The sequence below is a fragment of the Cervus canadensis genome, chromosome X, assembly GCF_019320065.1.
Source record: "Cervus canadensis isolate Bull #8, Minnesota chromosome X, ASM1932006v1, whole genome shotgun sequence".
Taxonomy (NCBI): Eukaryota; Metazoa; Chordata; class Mammalia; order Artiodactyla; family Cervidae; genus Cervus; species Cervus canadensis.
Window position 1 is genome coordinate 24744444 of NC_057419.1, and position 25661 is coordinate 24770104.

The window sequence follows — 25661 nt, forward strand, 5'->3', positions numbered from 1 at the left end:
ACTTTTTTTTTTAACGTAGCACCAATCTCAAATTTTATCATGGAAAAGGTTGAGAAATGAACCTAAAGCTCAAAAATATGTTGAACAAAATAAGCCGGACACAAAAGAGTACTTATTGTATGATTCTATTAACACAAAGTTTTTAAAAAGAAAACGAGGGGTAGGAATGGGCGGAGGAGGAGAGGATTAACTGGGAAGCAAGCGAAGAAAATTCCCGAGATGGAAACGTTCTCTATTTTGATTAGGGTACACAGAAATATAGTTATCAAAACTCATCAAAACAGTTGAAATCTGTATTGTGTTTTCGCTATGTGTAAATAACGTTTCAATAAAAAGAACGATTGAACATAATTAATTTAAATCTGAATATCTAAGACAGTCTGAGTGGCGGAGACGATTATTATTTCGGATGACCCCAAACTCTCACTAGAATAAAAGGAACTACACACCCCAGACCAGAACCAGAGAGAATGGAGACCAGACAGCAGGGAGGGCCAAAGACTAAGAAATCGCTAGAGGTCTGGAAGCCGTAGGCTAGTTGATGCCTAGACTGCGGCGCCCAAGTGTCCCGCGAAAATAAGCCCCCGTGCACTTTTCCGGTGCGATCGTTGCGGGCCGAATGTGCCACCAGAAGGATCCGGAGGGAAACGAGGCCCCCTACGAGAAAGGCACCCGTGGCAGCTTGGTTCCTGCGTAGATGCTGGGGCTGTAGGCGCCGCGCGGTCAGCTGGTTGCAGCTCGCAGGGAGGACGCCGGCGATCGCATTCCCTGCGCTGGCCCCGCCGCTGCCATGATTCCGGTATCGCTGGTGGTAGTGGTGGTGGGCGGCTGGACTGCCGTCTACCTGACCGACTTGGTGTTGAAGGTGAGGGCCTCGGGCCTAAGGCCCAAGCCCGCGATGCCCAGGGTCAGGGCGCGGGACCCAAGGTCTTTCCCCCTGCCCTGTGCCTCCCGGAATGGAAGCCGTGCGGCCGGTGTCCACTTGCGGCCTTCCGCGTGGCCGGTGGAGTAAATGAAGCATGGCTGGCTGCGGGAGGGGAGTGGCGACCTGCGCAGCAGCCGCAGTCGCATTGCGGGGCTCCGTAGGCCCCGCAGCCTTCGGGTCCTGCCCGGGAGGCGCCGGTAGTGGGCTCGGGAGGGCTCGCCAAACCCCACACTGCACCTGGGAGGAAAATAAAATGTCTGCCTGAGAAAGGCAGTTTGCCCTCGTTGTCTTTAAGGTCGCGACTCTCCAGAGAGTCTGGTATTGGAATGAATCTAAATCAAGGTGTGATTGACATCAGTGGTTTCAGACTTTAAAATGCGTACGATCGTTTGCAGTTCCGGTTAAAAAGCACATTCTGATTCAGCAGATCTAGGCCGGGGGCCTAAGATTCTGCATTTCTAACCAGTTCCTAACTGCTGCCAATGCCGCTAGTTAATTGACCGCACTTAAAAGTAGCGAGGAAATAACTAAATTCTAACTACTCGAATTCTAATTTGTATCTTAGACGCCGTTTCTTCACGCTAACCCTCCCTTAATACCCGTCCCCCTCCACCGCCACAGACCGTTCGTACGCAGCCTATTCTTAAGTTACTTGGGTAACGGATAGTAACAATTGTCGGACCACAGGCTTCAGGCAGCTTTTTGAAGTTGCATATTGGGGGTGGGGGTATTGTATGCGAGGAATAAAATCATGTAACTTCTCTTAATATTTAATGAAAGTTCCAATTATGACTAGTTCAAACCTTCATGTTATGAATACCATTTTAAATAGGATGCTGTAGTTTAGTGTGTGTGTTTTAAGTTTAATGTTAGAATGAAATGATACTTAATGTTACTTTGTTGCATTTAAACTTGTGTGTTAGCTGCTCAGTTATGTCTGACTTCTGTAGCCCGCCAGGCTCCACTGTCCACTGTCCATGCCAGGCTCCACTAACCCCAGGCAAGAATACTGGAGTGAGTAGCCATTCCCTTCTCCAGGGGATTGTCCCCACGCAGGGGTCAAACCTGAGTCTCCCGCATTGCAGGTAGACTCTTTACCATTTGAGCCACCAGGGAAACAAAACTTGCAAAGTGAAAAGAATACAGTAGAATCCTTAGAGAAAGGGCTGGGCTTTGCCCCTTCCTAGCCATTGTGACCTTGGGCAAATTCTCTCTGTTCCTCCATTTCTTCATCTTTAAAATAGGTGCAATAGTTGTAAAGACCTCCTGATATTGTAGAGAGGATTATGTTATTCATCCACATAGAACCCATTGCCACTCAAGCTGAGATTCAAGGACTGGCAGCACTTGCATCATCTGGGAGTTTGTCAGAAATGTAGACGCTCAGGCCTCATTCCTGACCTGCAGAATCAGAATCTGCATCCTCATAAGATCCCCAGGTGCTTCCTCTGCACACTTGGCATAGTGCTTAGCATGTCATAAGCAGTAGTACATGCCAGTGCTTATTTACACAGTGATTTTGTTGTTTGGAAAAAACAAACCCACATGATTTCATGTTGCATATGTGACAGAAATCCAAAATAAAAGTAATTTTTTCAAACCTTTATAGTCTAGTCGAGTGTATGAGGTGATCAGGATGTCACTTTAAGTTCAGTAACAGCCCTTTTTTTTTTTTTTTGCTTTCCACTTCTTTAATGCTCCATAAAGCATCACTATTATAGTGATAGTATACTATAGTATAGTATACTATCATACATGAACATGTATGTATATGTGTGTGTGTGTATATATATATATATTTGCTTTTTTAAAAAAAGTACAAATGTTCTTCTCTCAGTAACAGCCTTTAACTCCCTAAGAGAGCATTGTTCTTTGAGCAGAAGACCTAACTCTCATTCAAAGTATCTACCTGGGGAATGGAGAAATCTTGGGTTTTAGGAGCCTGCCCCTTTAGCTTCTCTGCTCCCAGCTTGGTCTGCTGTTCTACCCATAGTTTGTCTAGGATTTCCTCAGTAGACACCTGGAGGGATATGTCACTCTCCTTTTCCAAGTCCTAGAAAATAAACAGGTTTAAAACTTCACCTGAAGATTGAGAGCAGAGAACATTATGGATCCAAAGGCAAACGGATACCTATATTCACACTCAGATCATATTTTATGACTGATAAGACTGAAATATCCTCCGAGAGACAGAAATTTCTCAAATGGATGGGCATCTATAAGACAAAATACTTATCATACTTACTGTAACAGGTAAGAAGTCAGTGACAGTATATATAAAGCAGCCTTATATTGTCCAAAATCCTACATTACTCAATGACTTCAAACTTTCCTAATGATAAAACTGTTCGTTGAGATGCATATAAGCAGCTGTCTCCCCAACTCCAAACAATGTTAAGGAGATACTGAGATTAAGATGGCTTTAGATAAATTTTGTATTTTTACATGGTCAAATCCAGGCTAAGTTCTTAGGGTTGTTGCTCAAAAGAGTATATAGAAAGCACTGATTCCAAATAACCTGTCCCCTCTCTTGGATGGGCTGGGGGTCTTTTTTAATTATAACACAAGACCTCTTGCTGTGTAACAAGGCTTTTAGACCTGTGCTGTCCTGTGCGGTAGCTGTTAACTACATGTGGCCATCTCGCATTTGAAATGGGGCTAGTCGGAACTGAGACATGCTCTTAAGTATAAAGTTGACACTGAATTTCAAGGGCTTAGTGCATAAGTAAGTAAGAAAACAAATAGAATGTGAAATACTTCAATAATTATATTGATTATATTTTGAATGATAATATCTTGGTTATTTTTAGTTAAAAACACTTTTAAAATAATCTGTTTCTATTTGCCTTTTAAATTTTCTTGGCTACTGGAAAATTTAAAATTGCACATGTGACTTGCACTTGTAGCTCACATTATATTTCTTTTAGACAATGCTGTTCTAAGCAAACATTTTTTGCCCATGGGCTGTAGTTTGCCAGACCCTGACCTCAGCAGACCAGCTAGTCCAAGACTTATACTTTAATATCCTGAAAAAATAGATAAATGTAAAGCTTTAAAAGTTATAAACATTTGATTAGTCACTATCTTGCTTTCCTGTAGAAAACACTTCTTTTTTAAAATTTTCTTAAACATTGTAAATTGTTTTTCAAATTGAGTGATGTGGAACTTTTCTTTCTCTCTCAGTCATCTGTATATTTTAAGCATTCTTATGAAGACTGGCTGGAAAACAACGGATTGAGCATCTCCCCTTTTCACATAAGATGGCAGACTGCTGTTTTCAATCGTGCCTTTTACAGTTGGGGACGGCGGAAAGCAAGGATACTTTACCAGTGGTATTCTTCATTTTCTCTTTTTTGGTTTAGATTAGTAATTGTGATCCTGATAAATACATGTTAAATGAACTGTTTCCATCCTTTTCAGTTTACTGAGTTTTAAAAGTGACCATGTAAAAACTTTCTGGCTTTATATAAATTTATGGGATTGCATCATCATGCTTTGCATACATTCACAGTCAAGATTCTCTGTCTTGATCTGGATGGTGGATACATGGGTGGACATACGTAAAAATTCAGTGAGCTGTACGCTTCAGACTTACACATTTTACCATGGAAGTTAGACATCAATGGAAAGGCAAAACGTATATGGAGCATTTTCCACCAGGAAAAGAGAATTCTCTCCTCCATCATCACACATAGAAACAAGGGTTGTGGGGGTAATAGGGCTCCCATAAGTCTGCAAGCTTTCCTCTGTGCTTCTTCTGTGATACCCATCCAGAGGAAGGATATTTAAAATATTTATCCTACTGTAAGGCCAACGCCAGCCAGATTGCAGCACAGGGCCCTGAACTCCCTGGCTATGCTAGGCCTATCCCTTTAATTTAAAATATTTTAAAAATCATAGTTTATAGTGTTTATGGTTAGGAGACTTATAATGCTCTCCGGGACACCGCAGAGACAGTTTCTGTAGCTGAAGAATTTTTAGTATGGGAGTAGAGGGCCTTTGTCTAAATTCCTTTTTGTTAAAAATTTAGCTCCAGCTGGAGTAGAGCTAAATATCAATAATGAGGTCATCAAAAACCAGAAAATGCAACAGCAAATCAAAGCAGACAAAACAGAAATAATAAAGAGCAGAAATCAGTGAAATAGAAGTATACAGTAGAGAAAATCAACAAAGCCAAAAGCTGATTCTTTGAAAAGATTAGTAAAATCGATAAACCCATACCATAACTGATCAACAAAAAATGAAAACAACCAAAAATCAGAATTGGAGGAAGAAATATTACTATAGATTCTGAGACTCATTTATTTATTTTGACTGTTCTACACAACTTGTGGAATTTTATTAACAGTTCCCCAAGCAGAGATTGAACCCAGGCCCTTAGCAATGACAGCGTGGAGTGAGACTCATTTTGAAAGATAAAGCTATTGTGAGCAGTTCTATACATATACATTTTTTTTCATTTATTTTTATTAGTTGGAGGCTAATTACTTCACAACATTGCAGTGAGTTTTGTCATACATTGACATGAATCAGCCATGGAGTTACATGTATTCCCCATCCCGATCCCCCCTCCCACCTCCCTCTCCACCCGATTCCTCTGGGTCTTCCCAGTGCACCAGGCCCGAGCACTTGTCTCATGCATCCCACCTGGGCTGGTGATCTACATTTGACAATTTAAATGAAATGGACAAGTTCCTTGAAAAAACACAGCTTATCAAAAAGTTAGAAAATGTAATAGATTATTCCCAACTATAGAAGAATGACTTGTAATTATTAACAGTAGAAGAAACTGTTCTTAAGTTTTACCACATTACTATTTAAGCCCATGACAAAATTCAACTAAAATAAAGTCCAAACAGTAGAATTGGTAGATGAAAAAGAATGGATTGTTAAATGTCAAAAAGCTTTCATAACTATGTGAGAATAAGATCAAAACAATGCTATGTAAATGAGGGAAAAAAATGAATGGAAACAAACTTTTTTATTGGGAACAACATTCAGCCTCTTCAGTTATTTGCCATGCTGTGCCTGCTCAGTCGTGTCCCCAACTCTTTGTGACCCCGTGGACTGTAGGCCATCAGGCTCCTCTGTCCATGGGGATTCTGCAGACAAGAGCACTGGAGTGGGTTGCCATTCCCTTCTCTATGGGATCTTCCTGACCAAGGGATTGACTCCACGTCTCCTGTATGACAGGTGGAATTTTTACCACTGAGCCACCAGGGAAGCCCCCTTCAGTTATGAGAGAACTGTAAATTAGAACTGCTTAAAGAGCCAAGTACCTGTGCTTCAGTCAAGTATCTGAAGTTCAGGTAGGAAAAAGAAGCAAGAGTTACTGACATTTTTAGACATTGTTTTGAAGCTATGAAATGTGGCTGGTTAACATATTTTTTAGTCCGTGGATTGTGAGGGATTGTACATTTATGTAATTTTTTTCCTCTTGACAGGTTCAATTTTGGAATGGTGTTTGGTGTAATTGCCATGTTCAGCTCTTTTTTTCTTCTGGGAAAAACGCTGATACAGACTTTAGGCCAAATGATGGCTGACTCTTCTTATTCCTCCTCCTCCTCCTCTTCCCATTCTTCCTCCTCTTCCTCTTCTTCTTCCTCCTCTTCCTCCTCCTCTTCCTCACTTCACAATGAACAGGTGCTCCAAGTTGTGGTAAGTGCCTTATTACTGCTCTAAGTAGCTTTGTTGAAACATAGATATAATGTGTTTCTTCTGGATAGCATAATTCCTATTCATAATATAAATGTGACAATATATCAAAAGTCTTACAATCTCTCAAATTAGTTGCTTAAACAAAATCATTAGTAAGAATATAGCAAAAAACTGTTGCAATATGTAGTAGTAGGAGGAAGAATAGGAATAGTAATAATAGAACAAATGAACTACCACCAAGACTGTGAACAATTGCACAAGTATTAGATTTAATTCATGTTTTTTTCCAGTGCAGATTTGTTTTTTTTTAAGTTGAAATATAATTGCCATACAATAATATATAAGTTACAGGTGTACAATACAGTGATTCACAATTTTTAAAAGTTGTAATCCATTTATAGTTATAAAATATCAACTGTATTCCCTGTGTTGTAAATTATATCCTTGTAGCTTATTTTATACCTAGTTAGTAATTCATGTTGTCTTCTTGAAGTGTTGAATAATTGTTACTGTCAAGGAGTAAGCATACTGATTTAAAGTCTCTTTAATGTAGAAATAAATTGCATCTTACTCCTATGCGAAGTGTTCCCCTTTATTCTTCATGGCTTTCAGACTGTAAGCAACAATATCCTTTTAATTAAAGGTAAAAGACCTTTTGAATGATCACTGTGATTTCTTGATGTGAAGAATAATATGCTGAGTTGTACTTCTTTGACTGTAAGCTACTTATTATAATTCCCACTTTAAAGAACATGTGTAGACCTATACCCTATCAATTCATGTTTCCAGAGTTTGAAAGGGTACTTTACCACCAAATAACTTTTATCTAAAATTTTTTTCGTTAACAATTTTCATTTCCATGAATCATGGATGTTACATTTTTAATGAAACAGACTGTTAGTGACTTTTTAAAATTGAAGTATAGTTGATTTACAATATTGTGTGAGTTTCAGGTGTACAGCATAGTGATTCAGTATTTTATTCTTATAGCAATCTAGGGATAAGTATTGTTGTTATCCCTGATTCACAGATGAGAAAACCGAGGCACAGAGCTGTTGAGTCACTTGCCTGTGGTCACAGCTAGTAAATGATGGGTCCATCACTCACCCACCACTGACTTTAAGAAAGACCAATAATCTCTCAAGGAACTATAAAGTAACTTTGACCTATATCTAAGAAATACATGGTGGAAGGTATAAGTTATAGGAGCTAAGATGGGATATAGAGGCAGGATCTTGTTTATGAAGGGACATTCTAAGAAGTTTTGATTTTATCTGTATATAAGAAGTCTATGCAAAATGGACTGGAGTAGGGTTTCACTGAAGATGAGGAGACCATTTGAGAGGGCATTCGGAATAATTCATGTTAGAAGTTATAAAGATCTAAACTAAATTAATGGTAAGAAGAATGAAGGGCTGGATTCAAGGGATCTTCTGGAGTGGAGTTCTCAGACCTCAGTGATTAAGTGAATGTGAAGCTGGAGGGAGAAGAAGGAGTTGAGGATGACTCTCAGGCTACATGATTGGTAATTGTTTGCCAAGGAAGAGAATAGTAGAGAAAGAAGCAAGCTTAGAGGAAATATGATCACTGGCCTGTGACTGCTAGGATTAGAATAGGAATAGGTTTTTTTTTTCTTTGACTTTTTAGTTTTATTTTAGTTTAACGAGTTTTTCTTGGGAGGGGTGTTTGTTTCAAGAGACATTTATTCATCATCATAATCAGACTATTACATTTGGCAATCAACAGCATGGGTATAAAAAAACTACGTTAAAACCCTTTCTTGAAATGCTTTACACTTCCCACAGAATAGAAACTAAAATAGCCTATTGTCCAATTAGTCACAAATATAGTCCTCGAGGTTTTTTTTTTGCCCATACACATGAGCATTGTCTAAAACATGTCTTCTCCGAATCAGCAGGGCCCTGCCACCACTGTGCTTGACTGAGTTTACAAATCTGTTGTAACTTGTAGCTTCCTGGTCACTTCTCTGACTCTCGTTTCCTGCTAAGCTTTGTTTCCTGGCAGTAATTGAAACCTCCCACTCCCATAGCTACTGCTGCTGCCAGAACCACCATAGCCACCTTGGTTTCATGGTTTGCAAATTATTGGCCTCTACCACCATAGGGGCCAGAACTTCTGCCTCCAAAGTTTCCTCCTTCATGGGTCCAAACTTGGAAGATTGATTGCTGTAATTGCCAGAATCATTGTAGCTTCTGCCACCTCCAAATTGTTTCCATCATTACCAAATCCATTATAGCCATTCTCACAGCCACCATATCCACCACCACCACGGCTGCCACTGAAGCCACCTGAACCACTGACATTTCCTCCACGACCAAAGTTGACATTCCCACCAAAACCACCTCCATGACTACCACCAAAGTTTCCAGAACCACTTCCACCTCTTTGGCTGGATGAAGCACTAACCATCTCTTGCTTAGATATGGTTTCCCTTATTTTACAGTTGTAGACATTCACAGTGTGGTATTTCTGAATGACAATCTTGTCTATGGAGTCATGGTCATCAAAGGTTACAGAAGGCGTTCTTTTTGCTGTTGCCTCAGTCATTTTTTTCCCCCATATTGTTCAAAATAACATGTTAGGTGCTGTTTTCATTATCTTCTTTAATGCCACCAACAAAAATCTTTTTCACAGTTAAGTGGGTGCCAGGTCTTTGAGTATCTTCTCTTGAGACAGCCCTCTTTGGTTCCACAACTCTTCCATCCACCTTGTGTGGTCTTGCATTCATAATCGAATCCACCCCCTCCACTGTGGTGTATGTGACAAACCCAAAGCCTCTGGAGTGCTTCGTGTTTGGATCCCTCCTTACCACACAGTCTGAGTGTACTCCAAAGCTCAGAATGGCTCCTCAGACTCACATTGGTTGTTTCAAAACTCAGACCTCTGATGAAGAGCTTCCAGAGGCTCTCTGGGCTCTTTGGTAGACTCCAACTTAGACTTGACTGTAGCGGAAGAGACTTCAGTGATGCTTACGTGGCATCATCCACAGGCACAAAGAAGCTAACAAGCTTTTTAAATTAATTTTTTATTTGATAAATTTGACATATTACAATTTGTAAATTTAAGGTCTACAGCATATTACTTTCATACATTTATTTATTATAATATTGCCATTGGAGCAATATCTATCAGATTATATTATTATAGTATAGTATTATTGATTTTAGTCTTTATACTGTGCATTAGATCTCTATGGCTTATTTGCTACTCGTTACAACTTTGTACCCTTAAACGCTTATTCTTATCAGCACCCCCTATCTTCTGGTAATCACCATTTTACACTCTTCTTTTTTTAACAGATTGGACTTTTTTAGATTCCATATGTAAGTGATACCATTTAGTACTTGTTTTTCTCTGACTTATCTCACTTAGCATCATGTAGTCAAGGTCTGTCCATGTTGTTGCAAATGGCAGGATAGCTTCCTTTCTCATACATGAATAATATACTATTGTGTATGTATATTACTACATTGTTTTCATCCATGCATCTATTGGTGGTCATTTGGGTCATTTCCATAATCTTTGCTATTATGATAAACATCAATTCAGTTCAGTCGCTTGGTTGTGTCTGATTCTTTGTGGCCCCATGGACTGCAGCACGCCAGGCTCCCTGCCTATCATCAACTCCCAGAGTTTACTCAAACTCATCCATTGAGTCTGTGATGCCATCCAACCATCTCTTCCTCTGTCGTCCCCTTCTCCTCCCGCCTTTAATCTTTCGCAGCATCAGGGTCTTTTCAAATGAGTCAGTTCTTCACATCAGGTGGCCAAAGTGATAAACAAAGTGATAAACATAGATATGCATATACCTCGTCAAAATATTTTCATTTCCTTTGGGTGTATACCCAGAAGTAGAATTGATTGATCATATGTTAGATCCATTTTAATTTTTTGAGGAACCTCCATATTGTTTTCCATAGTGGTTGGACTAATTTATATTTCCACCAACAGTGCATTAGGGTTCGTTTTTCACCACATTCTTGCCAACACATGTGTTGTCTCTTCTTTCTTTTTTTTTTAAATTTATTTGGCTGTGCTAGTTCTTACTTGAGGCATGCAGGATCTTAGTTTCTGCTTGCGGGATCTAGTTCCCTGATCAGGCATCAAACCTAGAACCCCTGCACTGGAAGCACCAGGGAAATCTCTCTTCTCTGCTTGATGATAGCCATTCTAACAGGTGTGAGGTGTTATCTCACTGTGGTTTTGATTGGCATGTCCCTGATGATTAGTAATGTTGAACATTTTCTCATTGGCCTTTTGGCCATTTTGATATCTTCTTTGGGACTAGTACTTCTGCTCATTTTTTAATCAGATTGTTGGGGAAAGGGTTGTTTGTTATTAAGTTTTGTTAGTTGTTTGTATATTTTGGATATTAACCCCTTATCCAGTACATGGTTTGCAGAAATTTTCTCACATTCTGTAGGCTGCCATTGATTGTTTCTTTTACTATGCAGGAGCTTTTGAGTTTAACATCATCTCGTTTGTTGATTTATACTTTTATTGTTTGTGCTTTTGGTGTCATGTCCAAAAAAGTCATTGCCTGAATGGCAAATTGTTATTTAGAGAAGAAATTATTTCTTTTGTTTTCTTTTCCACTTATTCATAGAGCTCACAAAATATTGACTCTGTTAGGAGAACCATGCTTTGGAGCCATTAAGAAGTCCACTGCCCTCTGTGTATCTATGTGGCATGTTTTTGTTTAGGTTTGTTATATCTCCTGACTTTGATATGAGTGCTTGTAGCTTAAAGGACTAACTTTCTGTTTATTCTGTAATTATCTATGGCCTCATTCAGTATTAATTCCCCAAAACCTGGCACTCTGTGTTATTGGGAGATCAGTATTCTGGTACATCTAATGCCCTGTGTGATCATGGCTGAGACAGATGGGCAGTCAAGTACCATTGCCAGTAAATAAGACCTACCATCTGTTGATATAGTCACATACTCAAATGCTTACCTTATTTCATTATTAAATCCATTGACATAATAAGGAAAAGGAATCAATATCCTATTGGATCAAGCCTACTGATTTATTTGAAATAAAGGTAAGATAACCTGAATAATTTATGATATAGAGGAAATGTATGAGAATCTTAAGTACATCAATTTAAAGAGCTATCAGAGATAAGGAAACTATAAGTCTGAATAGACAGATACCTGGCAACAGGGGAAAGGAGCAGATATGTAGAAAAAGGTACACTGATGTTGGCCTTGGAGTACACAATGAAGCAGGGCAAAGGCTAATAGAGTTCTGCCAAGAGAACGCACCGGTCATAGTAAACACCCTCTTCCAACAACACAAGAGAAGACTCTACACATGGACATCACCAGATGGTCAATACCAAGATCAGATTGATTATATTCTTTGCATCCAAAGATGGAGAAGCTCTGTACAGTCAGCAAAAACAAGACCAGGAGCTGACTGTGGCTCAGATCATGAACTCCTTATTGCCAAATTCAGACTTAAACTGAAGAAAGTAGGGAAAACCACTAGACCATTCAGGTATAACCTAAATCAAATCCCTTACTATTATACAGTAGAAGTGACAAACAGATTCAAGGGATTAGATCTGATAGACAGAGTGCCTGAAGAACTATGGACGGAGGTTCATGACATTGTGCAGTTGGCAGTGATCAAGACCATCCCCAAGAAAAAGAAAGGCAAAATGGTTGTCTGAGGAGGCCTTACAAATAGCTGAGAAAAGAAGAGAAGTGAAAGGCAAAGAAAAAAAGGAAAGATAGACCCATTGGAATGCAGAATTCCAAAGAATAGAAAAGAGAGATAAGAAAGCCTTCCTCAGTGATCAGTGCAAAGAAATAGAGGAAAATAATAGAATGGGAAAGACTAGTGATCTCTTCAAGAAACTTAGAGATACCAAGAGAACTTTTCATGCAAAGATGGGCACAATCAAGGACAGAAATGGTATGGACTTAACAGAAGCAGAATATATTAAGAAGAGTTGTCAAGAATATACAGAAGAACTATTCAAAAAAGATCTTCACAACCCAGATAATCATGATGGTGTGTTCACTCACCCAGAGCCAGACATCCTGGAATGCAGAGTCAAGGGGGCCTTAGGAACCATCACTACGAACAAAGCTAGTGGAGGTGATGGAATTCTAGCTGAGCTATTCCACACCCTAAAAGATGATGCTGTGAAAGTGCTGCACTCAATATGCCAGCAAGTTTGGAAAACTCAGCAGTGGCCTCAGGACTGGAAAAGGTCAGTTTTCATTCCAATCCCAAAGAAAAGCAATGCCAAAGAATGCTCAAACTACCGCACCATTGCACTCATCTCACACACTAGCAAAGGAATGCTCAAAATTCTCCAATCCCGGCTTCAATAGTATGTGAACCGAGAACTTCCAGATATTCAAGCTGGATTTAGAAAAGGCAGAGGAACCAGAGATCAAATTGCCAACATCCATTGGATCATTGAAAAAGCAAGAGAGTTCCAGATAAACATCTACTTCTGCTTCCTTGAGTATGCCAAAGCCTTTGACTGTATGGATCACAACAAACTGGAAAATTCTTAAAGAGATGGAAATACAAGACCAACTGACCTGCCTCCTGAGAAATCTGTATGCAGGTCAAGAAGCAACAGTTAGAACTGGACATGGAACAACAGACTGGTTCCAAATTGGGAAAGGAGTACATCAGGGCTGTATATTGTCACCCTGCTTATTTAACTTATATGCAGAGTACATCATGAGAAATGCCGTGTTGGATGAAGCACAAGCTGGAATCAAGATTGCTGGGAGAAATATCAATTACCTCAGATATGCAGATGACACTACCCTTATGGCAGAAAGCAAAGAGGAACTAAAGAACCTCTTGATGAAAGTGAAAGAGGAGAGTGAAAAACTGGCTTAAAACTCAACATTCAGAAAACTAAGATCATGGCATGTGGTTCCAACACTTCATGGCAAGTAGATGGGGAAACAATGAAAACAGTGAGAAACTTTCTTTCTTTGGGCTCCAAAATCACTGGAGATGGTGACTGCAGCCATGAAATTAAAAGACGCTTGCTCCTTGGAAGAAAAGCTATGACCAACCTAGACAGCATATTAAAAAGCAGAGACATTACGTTGCCAACAAAGGTCCGTCTAGTCAAAGCTATCATTTTTCCAGTGGTCATGTATGGATGTGAGAGTTGGGCTATAAAGAAAGCTGAGCACTGAAGAATTGATGCTTTTGAACTGTGGTGTTGGAGAAGACTCTCAAGAGTCCCTTGGACAGCAAGGAGATCAAACCAGTCCATCCTAAAGGAAATCAGTCCTGAATATTCATTGGAAGGACTGATTCTGAAGCTGAAACGCCAATACTTTGGCCACCTGATGCGAAGAACTCTGTGAAAAGACTCTGATGTTGGGAAAGATTGAAAGCAGGAAGAGAAGGGGACAACAGAGGATGAGATGGTTGGTGGCATCATCGACTCAATGGACAGGAGTTTGAGTAAAATCTGGGAGTTGGTGACAAACAGGGAGGCCTGGATTGCCGCAGTCCATGGGGTTGCAAAGAGTCGTTCAAGACTGAGCGACTGAACTGAGCTGATATTCTTCAAAAGAGTTGCTTAATAGGGTCTGAGTAGAGAGAAGTTCAGATAATGAGCATCATAAAAATGTACATATCCTCTGACCATTTACTTCCACCTCTGGGACTCTAGGTTAAGGAAATACTTCCAAATTATAGAAAAAGTATTATTTATCAAGGTTTTTATCCTAACTTTTATGAAGAATTGGAAACAACCACAATACATAATTGAGGATTGCTTAAATTATGGCATTGTCATTCAGGGTAATTTTATGAGTACATTAAAAATGATGACTATGAAAGCTAGTTTCTTAACTAGAGAAAGGACTCTTAGACTCAATGAATTTAGAAAGCAGTCCAAGCAGCATGGTTTGAATCTCTTCGTCAGTTACTAAAAAAGGCTTCAAAGTGAAATCCGTTTGTTATACACAAAAAGAAATTGTAATTGAATTAAAATTAAACTGTGAAATTAAAAAAGACCTTGAAAGGAGAAAAAGCAGGTTTCTACTTATAGGAACACAGAATGAGAAAGACATGCATAAAATTAGAGGCAAAACCATGACTATTGATATATTTTATGTATAAAAAACCAAAAGCACTCTGTATAATGGGCTCCAGTTTCATCCACCTCATAATAACTGATTCAAATGAATTCTTTTTAATGGCTGAGTAATATTCCATGGTGTATATGTACCACAGCTTCCTTATCCATTCGTCTGCTGATGGTGAAACAGATCACTAGCCCAGGTTGGATGCATGAGACAAGTGCTAGGGGCTGGTGCACTGGGAAGACCCAGAGGGATGGGGTGGGGAGGGAGGTGGGAGGGGGGATCAGGATGGGGAATACATGTAAATCCATGGCTGATTCATGTCAATGTATGGCCAAAATCACTACAATATTGTAAAGTAATTAGCCTCCAACTAATAAAAATAAATGGGAAAAAAAATAAAGCCTAAGCAATATAAAAAAAAAAAACAAAAGCAAAATAAAGACAAAAAACTTGGGACTACATCTGTGGCATGAATCACAGAAAACAGATGACTGATATTTTAAGTGATCTTACAGTCAATAAGAAAACACAATACTCTAAGGAGAAAAAAAATCAGGAGTAGGCTACTCACAAAAGATCTCCCAGTGGTCAAAAAGTAGGGGAATGGGTGTTCAGCTTAATAATCATCAAAGAAATAGAAATAAAACAATGGGATGCTTTTTATTCCTCTGAAATTGCAGATTTGAATAAAATGAGTTTGCCCAAGGTTATGGAAGGGTCTGCTTTTGGAGAGCAGTTTGATCTGTGTCAAAATTTTTTAAGTGTAATTGTTTTTAATTACCCTCTCTGTTAGGCATGATGTAAACAGTAGACAAGGATTATCTCTTGGAATCCTCAGAATCACCCTTTTAGGTACCTTTTAAGTAAATAACATGGTTATTTCCATATTAATGATGTAGAAATTGAAGTGTTGGAGGAATAACCCAAACTTCTTCAAGGTTCCTTATATAGTATAATGGAGCCCGAACATCAGACACACCTGATATGTCCCCAGAGTGTGAACCAACCATGCTTGTCTAACAGTTTATCCCCTAGATATTTGTGTATCTATGACCGAATATGTTTATCACCATATTTTGTAAGAGCAGAAACCTTTCAAAACAATTGAAATGCCCAACAGTCTACTCTATGGAATACAATGCAGGTATTAAAAATCATATTGAACAGAAAATATTCATGGGAAAATGTTTGTAATACTATTAAGTGAAAGGGGCAGATTTCAAAACCATGTTTATAATAAAAATATAGTTTTTAAAGACAGAGAAGTTCTTTTGCTGAAGGAGAAGTCAGCAAAAACAAGACAGGGAACTGACTGTGGCTCAGGTAATTTTCTCAGTCAGCGCCAAAGAATTGATGCTTTTGAACTGTGGTGTTGGAGAAGACTCGAGAGTCCCTTGGACAGCAAGGAGATCAAACCAGTCCATCCTAAAGGAAATCAGTCCTGAATATTCATTGGAAGGACTGATTCTGAAGCTGAAACTCCAATACTTTGGCCACCTGATGTGAAGAACTGACTCACTGGAAAAGACCCTGATGCTGGGAAAGATTGAAGGTGGGAGAAGAAGGGGACAACAGAGGATGAGATGGTTGGATGGCATCACCGACTTCAATGGACATGAGTTTGGGTAAACTCTGGGAGTTGATGACGGACAGGGAAGCCTGGCGTGCCACAGTCCATGGGGTCGCAAAGACTCAGACATGACTGGGCGACTGAACTGAACTGACTGATGTTCCAAATGCCTTTCTTTTTTGCATTAAACCTCAATTTTAATATATTTATGTGTCATTTTGATAGTGCTTTTCTCACCAATGTACTAGACAAACTGATGAAATAGAAAAAAATGAAGGGCATGGTGCTCCCACACCAATAAGGCACTTTTATTATGCTGCCTTTAATGATCAACTCTCATATAACTTGATAGTAGTAAAATGAAACTGACTTAAGAGTGGGTGGGGACTTCCTGTATCACTCACATAAGTACTTGAAACCTTGCAATAACACTTTGGCAGAAGGACTGGGAATTGTAACAAGAATTCCCACATTGGGCTTCCAGCCCTTAAGGATGAATCAGCTGCTGACTCCTTCACTGTCCCTCTGACTTTCCTGGCACTTTGCCAGGTTCCCTAGTTCTTTCCCATGGTAAAGAGTTTGGGAAGATAATGTTTTAATTTTTTAATCTGGTGTTTCCTATTCTCTTTAGATTGATGTGCTTAGTTTAAAAAAAAGCTGGTGTTTTTATTTTTATTGTGATGGAAATGGAGAAGTGAACCATCAGTGTTTATATTACTTTTAGCTTACAGAACATTGGATTTGAAAGTTTAGATTTTAGTACAGAGTGAACATCCAGGTCTCTTGGTGCCCAAGTGTGTATTTGTCATTGTTTCTATGAACAGGTTCCTGGCATTAATTTACCTGTCAACCAACTGACCTATTTCTTCGCTGCAGTCCTCATTAGCGGTGTTGTACATGAAATTGGACATGGAATAGCAGCTATTAGGTAATGATATTTCCCTCTTTCTCTATATATATACGGGATGCAAAAAAAGAATTTCATTTAGAAGGACTTATTACTAAAATCTGGGACTTCCCAGGTGGTGCTAATGGTAAAGAACCCACTTGCCAATGCAGGAGAAATAATAGACGCGGGTTTGATCCCTGGGTTGGGAAGATCCTCTGGAGTAGGAAAAGGCAACCCACTCCAGTATTCTTGCCTGGAGAATTCCATGGACAGAGGAGCCTGACGTGCTACAGTCCATGGGGTCGCAAAGAGTCAGGCATGACTGAAGCAACTTATCACACACACATTACTAAAATCTGCTACATTTGATACTTTTTCTTTCTGTGACTACTGCCCAGTGCATATCCACCATTATTACTTTAAGCTACCTTCTCTTTTGTAGACATTAATATATTGATGAATACGCTTAGTTAATTGTGCACATCTATAATCTGGGTCTTTCTATCCTTTGTCCTTTGCCAGCATGGTTATATCCTCATGGTGCATCACTGTTTTCATCCAATCCCGAAACCTAATCTTTATATTCATCATTGGATCAGAATGATAACCACTGCAGTCAAATCCCATCCACCTGCCTTCTTAGTACTTACTTTGGCCCATCATCTGAAATACTTTCCTGCTTCTACTCATGGCCTCTGCTGCCAACAGCAAGAACACTGAAAGCTCTGGGTCTGTTGACAAATATCATAGCCTGTCTAGAAAACCGAGTGGGAAAAGATAAGGGAGGATGAGGCCGGAAACTTGCTTCAAGTATCATGCCCTGTTTCTGTCTTGACTCTCCAAGTGTATCACTGTAATTATACCTGAGCATTTTAAAGTCTCCTTAATGTGTGAAATCATGATAGGGGAGAGGGTGAGTCACAACTCCCCTTTATTCCCAATAATGAACACACATACTGATGGGAATGTGTTTCATCCTTTGGGTGTGTGGACCACATAAAAAGTTTTAAAGGAGAAGATTTAATCATTTCTTATTACTTTCCAGTTGCTTATGAAAAGAGTCTGTTGACTCTCATCTTGACAGAGAGTCTTGACCCTCATCTTGACAGAGCATATACTGTTACACAGGTGTGCCATGTAGTGGTTTAAATGGGTGGCTAGTTTTTTTTTCTCTCTTTCATCTTTGCTTCCTCTTCTTTAGCTCTGTAGATTTTAGGGTTTTACATAGAAAAACATTGTTATTAACAGTTTAATAATTCATAATATGTTTGTGAAATAGTATGGGTAATTTTTTATAAAATCCCAGTTGCTGAGAAAAAGTGAATTTTACAGTCATGTTAAGATATTTAATGCTAGGTGACAGCACAAAATATTTAGATGATGCTTTTTCAGAGTAGCTGTGTGGTCTTATGAGGCTTTTAAATGTGGTTCCATTTTTAGAGAATGACTTGATAAAAAAATAGTTCTCTTGAGGACAATCTGAGCATTATGTATTTTAAAATGTACTTAACATTAATTCAGCAAGAATACATTTAGATAAAATGCCATCTTTATAATAGCTAAGACAAATATAAATATTTAAATTATTTATTAATACTTGAATTCTATTTTCTACCATCTCCTTCCCTGAAAATAATTCAGACTAAACCATAAAAATGTTTTTTTTCAGTTTCTCATAGAAATACTATTGCTTTGTATTTGTGACTAATTTTAAGTTATTTGCTCAGCATATTGGTTTCTAAAAATTTTGAAGTTATAAGTCTATTTCAGAATGCCCTGTTTTACAAAACATAATTTCACTGATAACTAAATCTGTATGCTATTATAAAATTATGATATACATGTATATCATATATAATTCTTTGACTGTCCAGAGAGACGTGTATTTTAAACAAGAATTTGAATTACATTGGGGAGTTTTATGATAACATGCATTATTAATTTGAAAAATGTGATACTAGTAGTAAATTCCTTTTTCTTATGTGATTTCTTAGGGAACAAGTTCGATTTAATGGCTTTGGGATTTTTCTCTTCATTATTTATCCTGGAGCATTTGTTGATCTGTTCACCACTCATTTGCAACTTATATCACCAGTCCAGCAGCTAAGGATATTTTGTGCAGGTAAAAGATTTAAATTTCTTTATATATCTGTGTGTTATTAGTGGTTTTATGGAAGTACTCACATCACAAATGAAAACATCTCACTTTCTGGTTGATAAACTCAGATTATAAGACTTTTAGTTCAAAGTAGTAGAACAAAATAATTTATATTCCAGTTTTTTTCCCCATTTTTTAACATGAATTATTTTTAAAAGATTGAAAGTAAAATGAGCAGGACATACCATGAAAATATGGCTAAAGCATTGAATCAGACATGTTCAGTTCAGTTCAGTCGCTCAGTCGTGCCTAACTCTTTGTGACCCCATGAACCGCAGCACGCTAGGCCTCCCTGTCCATCACCAACTCCCGGAGTCCACCCAAACCCATGTCCATTGAGTCTGTGATGCCATCCAACCATCTCATCCGAAGTAGACATGGGAAGTCACTAAATAATCATAAGGAGTATAATCCATGATGAAAATGTAATCATGAGTCTTACTGAATAAAGTAACAAATCATCAAAACAAAAATAGAAAAAAGTACCAGGAAAACACAAATGTAATAAAGGAGGTTTGTCTCTCAACAAATGGCAGTTATGTATGAAAAAGTCTTATCGTTGAAGCTCTGATTACTAAGATAAAAGTCAATAGTTATGTCAGTTTATTTTCAAGTGCCCAGGAAACTAATAAAAATTGGCCAGTTAAATTCAAAATCATAATTGCAGTATTTTTTAAAATGCTAATGAAGTAATGTGTAAAGTTTTGCTAAAATGAAAAGTCACTACCTTAGGCAATTATGAAATAAGAAATGAAAGTAAATCAGTTAAGCAATCAACTAAAGAAATGAGAAAAGAACTATGAAATAGGTAAGAATTGATGTAATTAGTATAGATAGATAGATACAGTCGGTCTTTGCGACCCCATGGACTGTAGCCTGCCAGGCTCCTCTGCCATGGAATTCTCCAGGCAAGAATACTGCATCAGTTCAGTTCAGTTGCTCAGTTGTGTCCAATTCTTTGTGACCTCAAGGACTGCAGCACGCCAGGCTTTCCTGCCCATCACCAACTCCCGGAGCCTGCTTAAACTCATGTCCATCAAGTCAGTGATGCCATCCAACCATCTCATCCTCTGTCGTCCCCTTCTCCTCCTGCCTTCAATCTTTCCCAGTATCAAGGTCTTTTCCAATAAGTCAGTTCTTCGCATGAGGTTGCCAAAGTATTGGAGTTTCAGTTTCAGCAGCAGTCCTTCCAATGAATATTCAGTACTGATTTTCTTTTGGATGAACTGGTTTAATCTCCTTGCAATTCAAGGAGCAAGCATCTTTTTCTTTTTTAATTTGTAATTTTTTTTCATTTATTTTTATTAGTTGGAGGCTAATTACTTTACAATATTAGTAGTACAGCCGCTATGGAGGACAGTGTGGAGATTTCTTAAAAAACTGGAAATAGAACTGCCATATGACCCAGCAATCCCACTTCTGGGCATACACACCGAGGAAACCAGATCTGAAAGAGACACGTGCACCCCAATGTTCATCACAGCACTGTTTATAATAGCCAGGGACATGGAAGCAACCTAGATGCCCATCAGCAGACAATGGTAAGGAAGCTGTGGTACATATATACATGGAATATTACTCAGCCATTAAAAAAGAATTCATTTGAATCAGTTCTAATGAGATGATGAAACTGGAGCCCATTATACAGAGTGAAGTAAGCCAGAAAGATAAAGACCATTACAGTATACTAACACATATATATGGAATTTAGAAAGATGGTAATGATAACCCTATATGCAAGCATCTTTTAATTTCATGGCTGCAGTCACCATCTGTAGTGATTTTGGAGCCCAGGAAAATTAAGTCTGTCACTGTTTGAATTGTTTCCCCATCTATTGCCATGAGTGATGGGGACCAAGGGATTCTCAAGAGTCTTCTCCAACACCACAGTTCAAAAGCATCAATTCTTCGGTGCTCAGCTTTCTTGATAGTCCAACTCTCACATCCATACATGACTACTGGAAAAACCATAGCTTTGACCAGATGGACCTTTGTCGGCAAAATTATGTCTCTGTTTTTTAATATGCTGTCTAAGATGGTCATAGCTTTTCTCTTCCAGTGAGTCAGTTCTTGCCCTCAGGTGGCCAAAGTATTGGAGCTTCAGCATCAGTCCTTCCAATGAATATTCAGGACTGTTTTTCTTAAGGATTGAATGGTTGGATCTCTGTACAGTTCAAGGGACTCTCAAGAGTCTTCTCCAACACAATAGTTCAAAAGCATCCATTCTTCCGTGCTCAGCTTTCTTTATGGTCCAACTCTCACATCCATACATGACTACTGGAAAAACCATAGCTTTGACCAGATGGACCTTTGTCTGCTAAGAATAGTGCCGTGGGTAGCCATTCCCTTCTCCTGGGGATCTTCCCAACCCAGGGATCAAACCTGGGTCTCCTGCATTGCAGGCAGATTCTTTACCATCTGAGCCACTAAGGAAGCCCCATAATCAGTATGAAAATACACAAAAAGTGTAATAAATTAGAAAAAAAACTTTTAAATTCAAGAGTTCTTGGAAGAACAAAAAAAGATTAAGCAGTGGAGAAAACATTTATAGACAGAATTAGCAGTCAGATTGGGGAATGACAACTGATACAGAGAAATTTTAAACAATTATAAAAGTGTTCTTTGTTCATCTCTGCAAAAATTTTTCACAAACCTGGAAAATTATTTTTTAATAGCCTAAATTAACCCCAGCAGAGATAGAAAAAAAATTATAAATAGGATATTTACCACAGAAGAAATTAAGGAAGTTGAAGAATGGTCCTGAAAGTTCAATATGTAGAATTATTTCAAATCTTGAAGAAAAGATTTTTCTTTTTAATTCCATTTTAGCATAAACTTTCCAGATTACATATAGAAGAAAACCAAGAATTTTTTTAAAGTCAGTGTACTAACACTGCTGTATCCTGTAAAGCACACAGAAAAATTCTATAGACAATTGGTGTATTTAAACAACACAAAGATGGCTTAACATTAGGAAATGTTATATGTGAATGTGGTAAACACTGATTACCCTTAAGGGAAAAATATCACCTTAGCAGATATTGAAATGGGTATTTAATAAAATTCAATATCCATTAATGCTTAAAAAACAAAAATCTTTAGTAACAGTGGAAATAGTTGAATATTTACTAATGGTATAAAACTTAGAAGCATTTCTGTTAAAGCACTGGTCCCTAACCTTTTGGGAACCAGGGACCAGTTTTGTGGAAGACAAAAACCAGGGGTTGAGCGGTGGATATGGTTCAAATGGTAAGGCAAGTGATGAACCAGTGCTAGTTTATGGCCCAGCACCTTGTATTAAAGGAAAAGACAGGCATTCCCACTATCACTGATACTGTTAAATGGCCTATAAATGTGGGTCAGTGCAATTAAATAAAAAAAGCATAAATATTAGAAAAGGATAGGTCTTGTCCTCCTCCCCCCCACCCCCGCCATACTCATACAGGTGGTGGTGGGGTAGAAGGGGAGTGACAATTAAAATCAGTGAAAATGAAACAGAAAAAGTTATGCAGAGCCTGGTTGCTATATTCAAAAGAAACACTAGCTTAGCATGCTAAGCAGCGCGGGTGTCGGGGCGGGAGGGATGGCGCATGTGCGAGCATACAACTGTGGGCACGTACTGGACTATGGGCACGTACAACTGTGGGGCGCCTCAGCTTAGAAGCGCATGTGCGAGGTGCCCAAAAGCGCATGCGTGCTGCCCACCCGGGAGCACTTGGCGCCTCTTCCGCATCGTGCTCCGCGACCGCGAACGCCTTCGTGCAAGGCTCGCGGTTTTCTCCTTTCGGCTTTTTTTTCCCGCGGCCTTTTGGTCACCTATCCGCTGAAGAGCCCTCAGCCATGGACTGCCAGGAGTCATTCTACACCACAGACGACCTGGAGTTGTATCCCGAGATTGTGGGGCTGCAGCAAGTGCAGGTGGAGCCCGTCACTGAGGAGATCCCCTATGAGGAGACCCCCACTGAGGAGACAGTCTCTGTGGAGACTGTGGGGATGGAGGCGACCAAGGAATACGAGGATGTCACCGGCAATTGGTTCCACGGTGGCCACCACTATCCACCTCTGATTGCGCTGCAGCCTCTTTTTACAAGCAGCCCAACCCAAGGGAACCACAACCAAGAAATGATCATGGTACAGACGCAGGAGGAGGTGGTGACCAGCTCCGAGCCCGAAAGCCTTCAGGCCAGCGACCAGATTGTCATCCCAGGCCTCGACGTCGACTTCTTCCAGCAGACCTTGGCTTCTCTGTCAGGCTCCACATCTTCCTCAGCCTGCAACGGCACCCGGAAGCCCAGCGGCCATGGCAAGAAACCCGACGGTAAGAACGGTTACCCGGGCGGTGAGGCGATGGCGGGAAGCAGCTCTGAGGCAGGCCAGAAGAACTGGGAGCAGAAGCAGGTGCAGATCCAAACCCTAGAGGGTCAGTTCTCTGTCACAATGTGGTCCGCAACCAATAAGAAAGACCCTGAGACTGGACAGACTGAGAACTCAGTTCCTGATTATTCAGAGTACTTGACGGGTAAGAAGCTGCCCCCTGGGGGAATTCCTGGCATTGATCTCTCAGATCCCAAACAACTGGCCGAATTTACTAAAATGAGACCTAAAAAACCCAAAGATGATGTGCCGAGAACAGTAGCTTGCCCTAACACAGGCTGCTTGAAGATGTTCAGGGATAACGCCGCTTTGAGAAAACATATGCACACCCATGGCCCCAGAGTTCACGTCTGTGCGGAATGTGGCAAAGCTTTTGTTGAGGGCTCAAAATTGAAGCGCCATCAACTGGTGCATACTGGAGAGAAGCCGTTTCAGTGCACCTTTGAAGGCTGCGGAAAACGCTTTTCCCTAGATTTCAACCTGCGCACACACGTGCGAATCCATACCGGAGATAGGCCCTACGTGTGCCCTTTCGATTGTTGTAATAGAAGGTTTGCTCAGTCAACTAACCTGAAATCTCATATCTTAACACATGTTAAGAATAAAAATAGCCAGTAAAAAGAAGGGAAGACTCTTCTCAGGCTCAGAAAGCATCTTCCAGTTGTGTAATTGAAAATGAATATGCCTCTCTTTCATATAAGAAACCTTCTAGAAAAGAATTTTATAACTGACTCCAGTATATCTAAAGGTTAAGTTTTGATAGATTTAGTAAAAAGAAAATTAAAAGGTTAAAAAAAAAAGACCAAAAAAAAGACAAATAAAAAAAGACAAAAAAAAGTAGTTCTTCATATAACATTGTTAATAAGTTTTGTCTTGTTCTATAGTTTCGTCTTGTTCTGGAATACCATTTGAAAAGTATGATTTTATAATGCTTGTTCATGAATCTCACATCAAAAGACTGTTCTTTAAAAAAAAAAAGACTTCTTTATCCAACTGTGATAAAAATGGGACTTTTCACATTCCTTTAAAAATGAAGTTTTGCCTATTTCAATTTTTGAAGTTCTGTATTTTCTAAATGTTCATGTTTATACTTTTAAGAATATGTTTAGTAGTTCTAAAAAAAAAAAGAATATGCTTAGTAGTTCTGTGTATGGTTTTTCTGAAAGTAGATAACTTTGCTTGCAGGTTTTCTTTAAAAGAGTGAACAGTTAGATGTATATATAACGTTTTACTGTTTAGAAAAACTTATATAGGTTTTGTTTGCTGTCTTAATTTTGGTTGTATTCTTTGACGTTAATACATTTTACATAACTGTTTTAACTGCGTTGAATTAGTAGTTTTGAATAGTAGATAAGTTGTAGTAGTGGATTTAAACCTGTTTTAGTCTTTTTGCTTCTCCCCCAACCCCAAATGCTGCCAGGTGCTGTTGTTTAGTCCTTTCTTTGCCTGTTCACTTAGGGAGTGGTGCTCAGCTGTGGAATATATTGTGTATGTATTGACTTTTAACATTTGGTACGTAAATCCTTTATAATAGACAAAGCAAAAAATAAAACACCTGTTCTAAAGAAAAAAACTTGTCTTTATAAATATTGTAGCTAGAAAATAGAGAAAATGGGGAAGGTGCTAGTGGCATCTGGTGGGTGGGTAGAGGCCAAGGTTGCTGCTAAACATTTTACAATGCACAGGTCATTCCCCCACAACAGAGAATTATCTGGCCCAAAGTGCCAGTAGTGCCACTGTTGAGAAACCTTGCTCCAGAGAAAGTAAAAACGGTAACAAAAATTCATTTGGTGCACTGAAAAGCAAATCATTAATGAACAAGAGGTTGTTTAAATAAAGGAAATAAAGGTACCCACATTGCAATTTAGCCATCACTGGCCAGTCTGAAATCTAGCAGGGTGGTCTGGTACCAGCTGCATCTCTGATAAGAGATAGGAGGCTCCCCAGAGGGTCAAAGAATCAGTGCTTCTGTGTGCCCCTC

The 25661-nt window shown here is 39.1% G+C and overlaps 2 protein-coding genes and 1 pseudogene across 4 annotated transcripts in view; 2 read left to right on the top strand and 1 right to left on the bottom strand.

The window, feature by feature from the left end:
* Positions 1–645: 645 nt before the first annotated feature.
* The window catches only part of MBTPS2 (membrane bound transcription factor peptidase, site 2), a 46639-nt gene continuing 21623 nt past the window's right edge, over positions 646–25661 (top strand). The window contains exons 1-5 of one of the 3 annotated variants that reach the window (XM_043458180.1): positions 646–865; positions 4109–4257; positions 6370–6583; positions 17084–17187; positions 19143–19270. In XM_043458180.1, coding sequence (XP_043314115.1) covers positions 791–865; positions 4109–4257; positions 6370–6583; positions 17084–17187; positions 19143–19270 — 670 coding nt within the window. In that variant the 5' untranslated portion in view covers positions 646–790. Of the gene's footprint in view, positions 866–4108; positions 4258–5975; positions 6235–6369; positions 6584–17083; positions 17188–19142; positions 19271–25661 lie in introns of those variants that run through there. The other 2 variants (XM_043458177.1, XM_043458179.1) reach the window with 2 other exon arrangements.
* On the bottom strand, positions 8686–10088 carry LOC122434629 (annotated as a pseudogene).
* YY2 (YY2 transcription factor) lies at positions 21650–25243 on the top strand. The gene has a single exon (XM_043458181.1). The coding sequence runs from the start codon at positions 22997–22999 to the stop codon at positions 24296–24298; it is 1302 nt and encodes a 433-aa protein (XP_043314116.1). The 5' UTR covers positions 21650–22996; the 3' UTR covers positions 24299–25243.

What these genes read in the sequence shown, in the direction of transcription:
- YY2 (XM_043458181.1), top strand. Translation starts at nt 22,997, where the DNA reads ATGCGTGCTGCCCACCCGGGAGCACTTGGCGCCTCTTCCGCATCGTGC.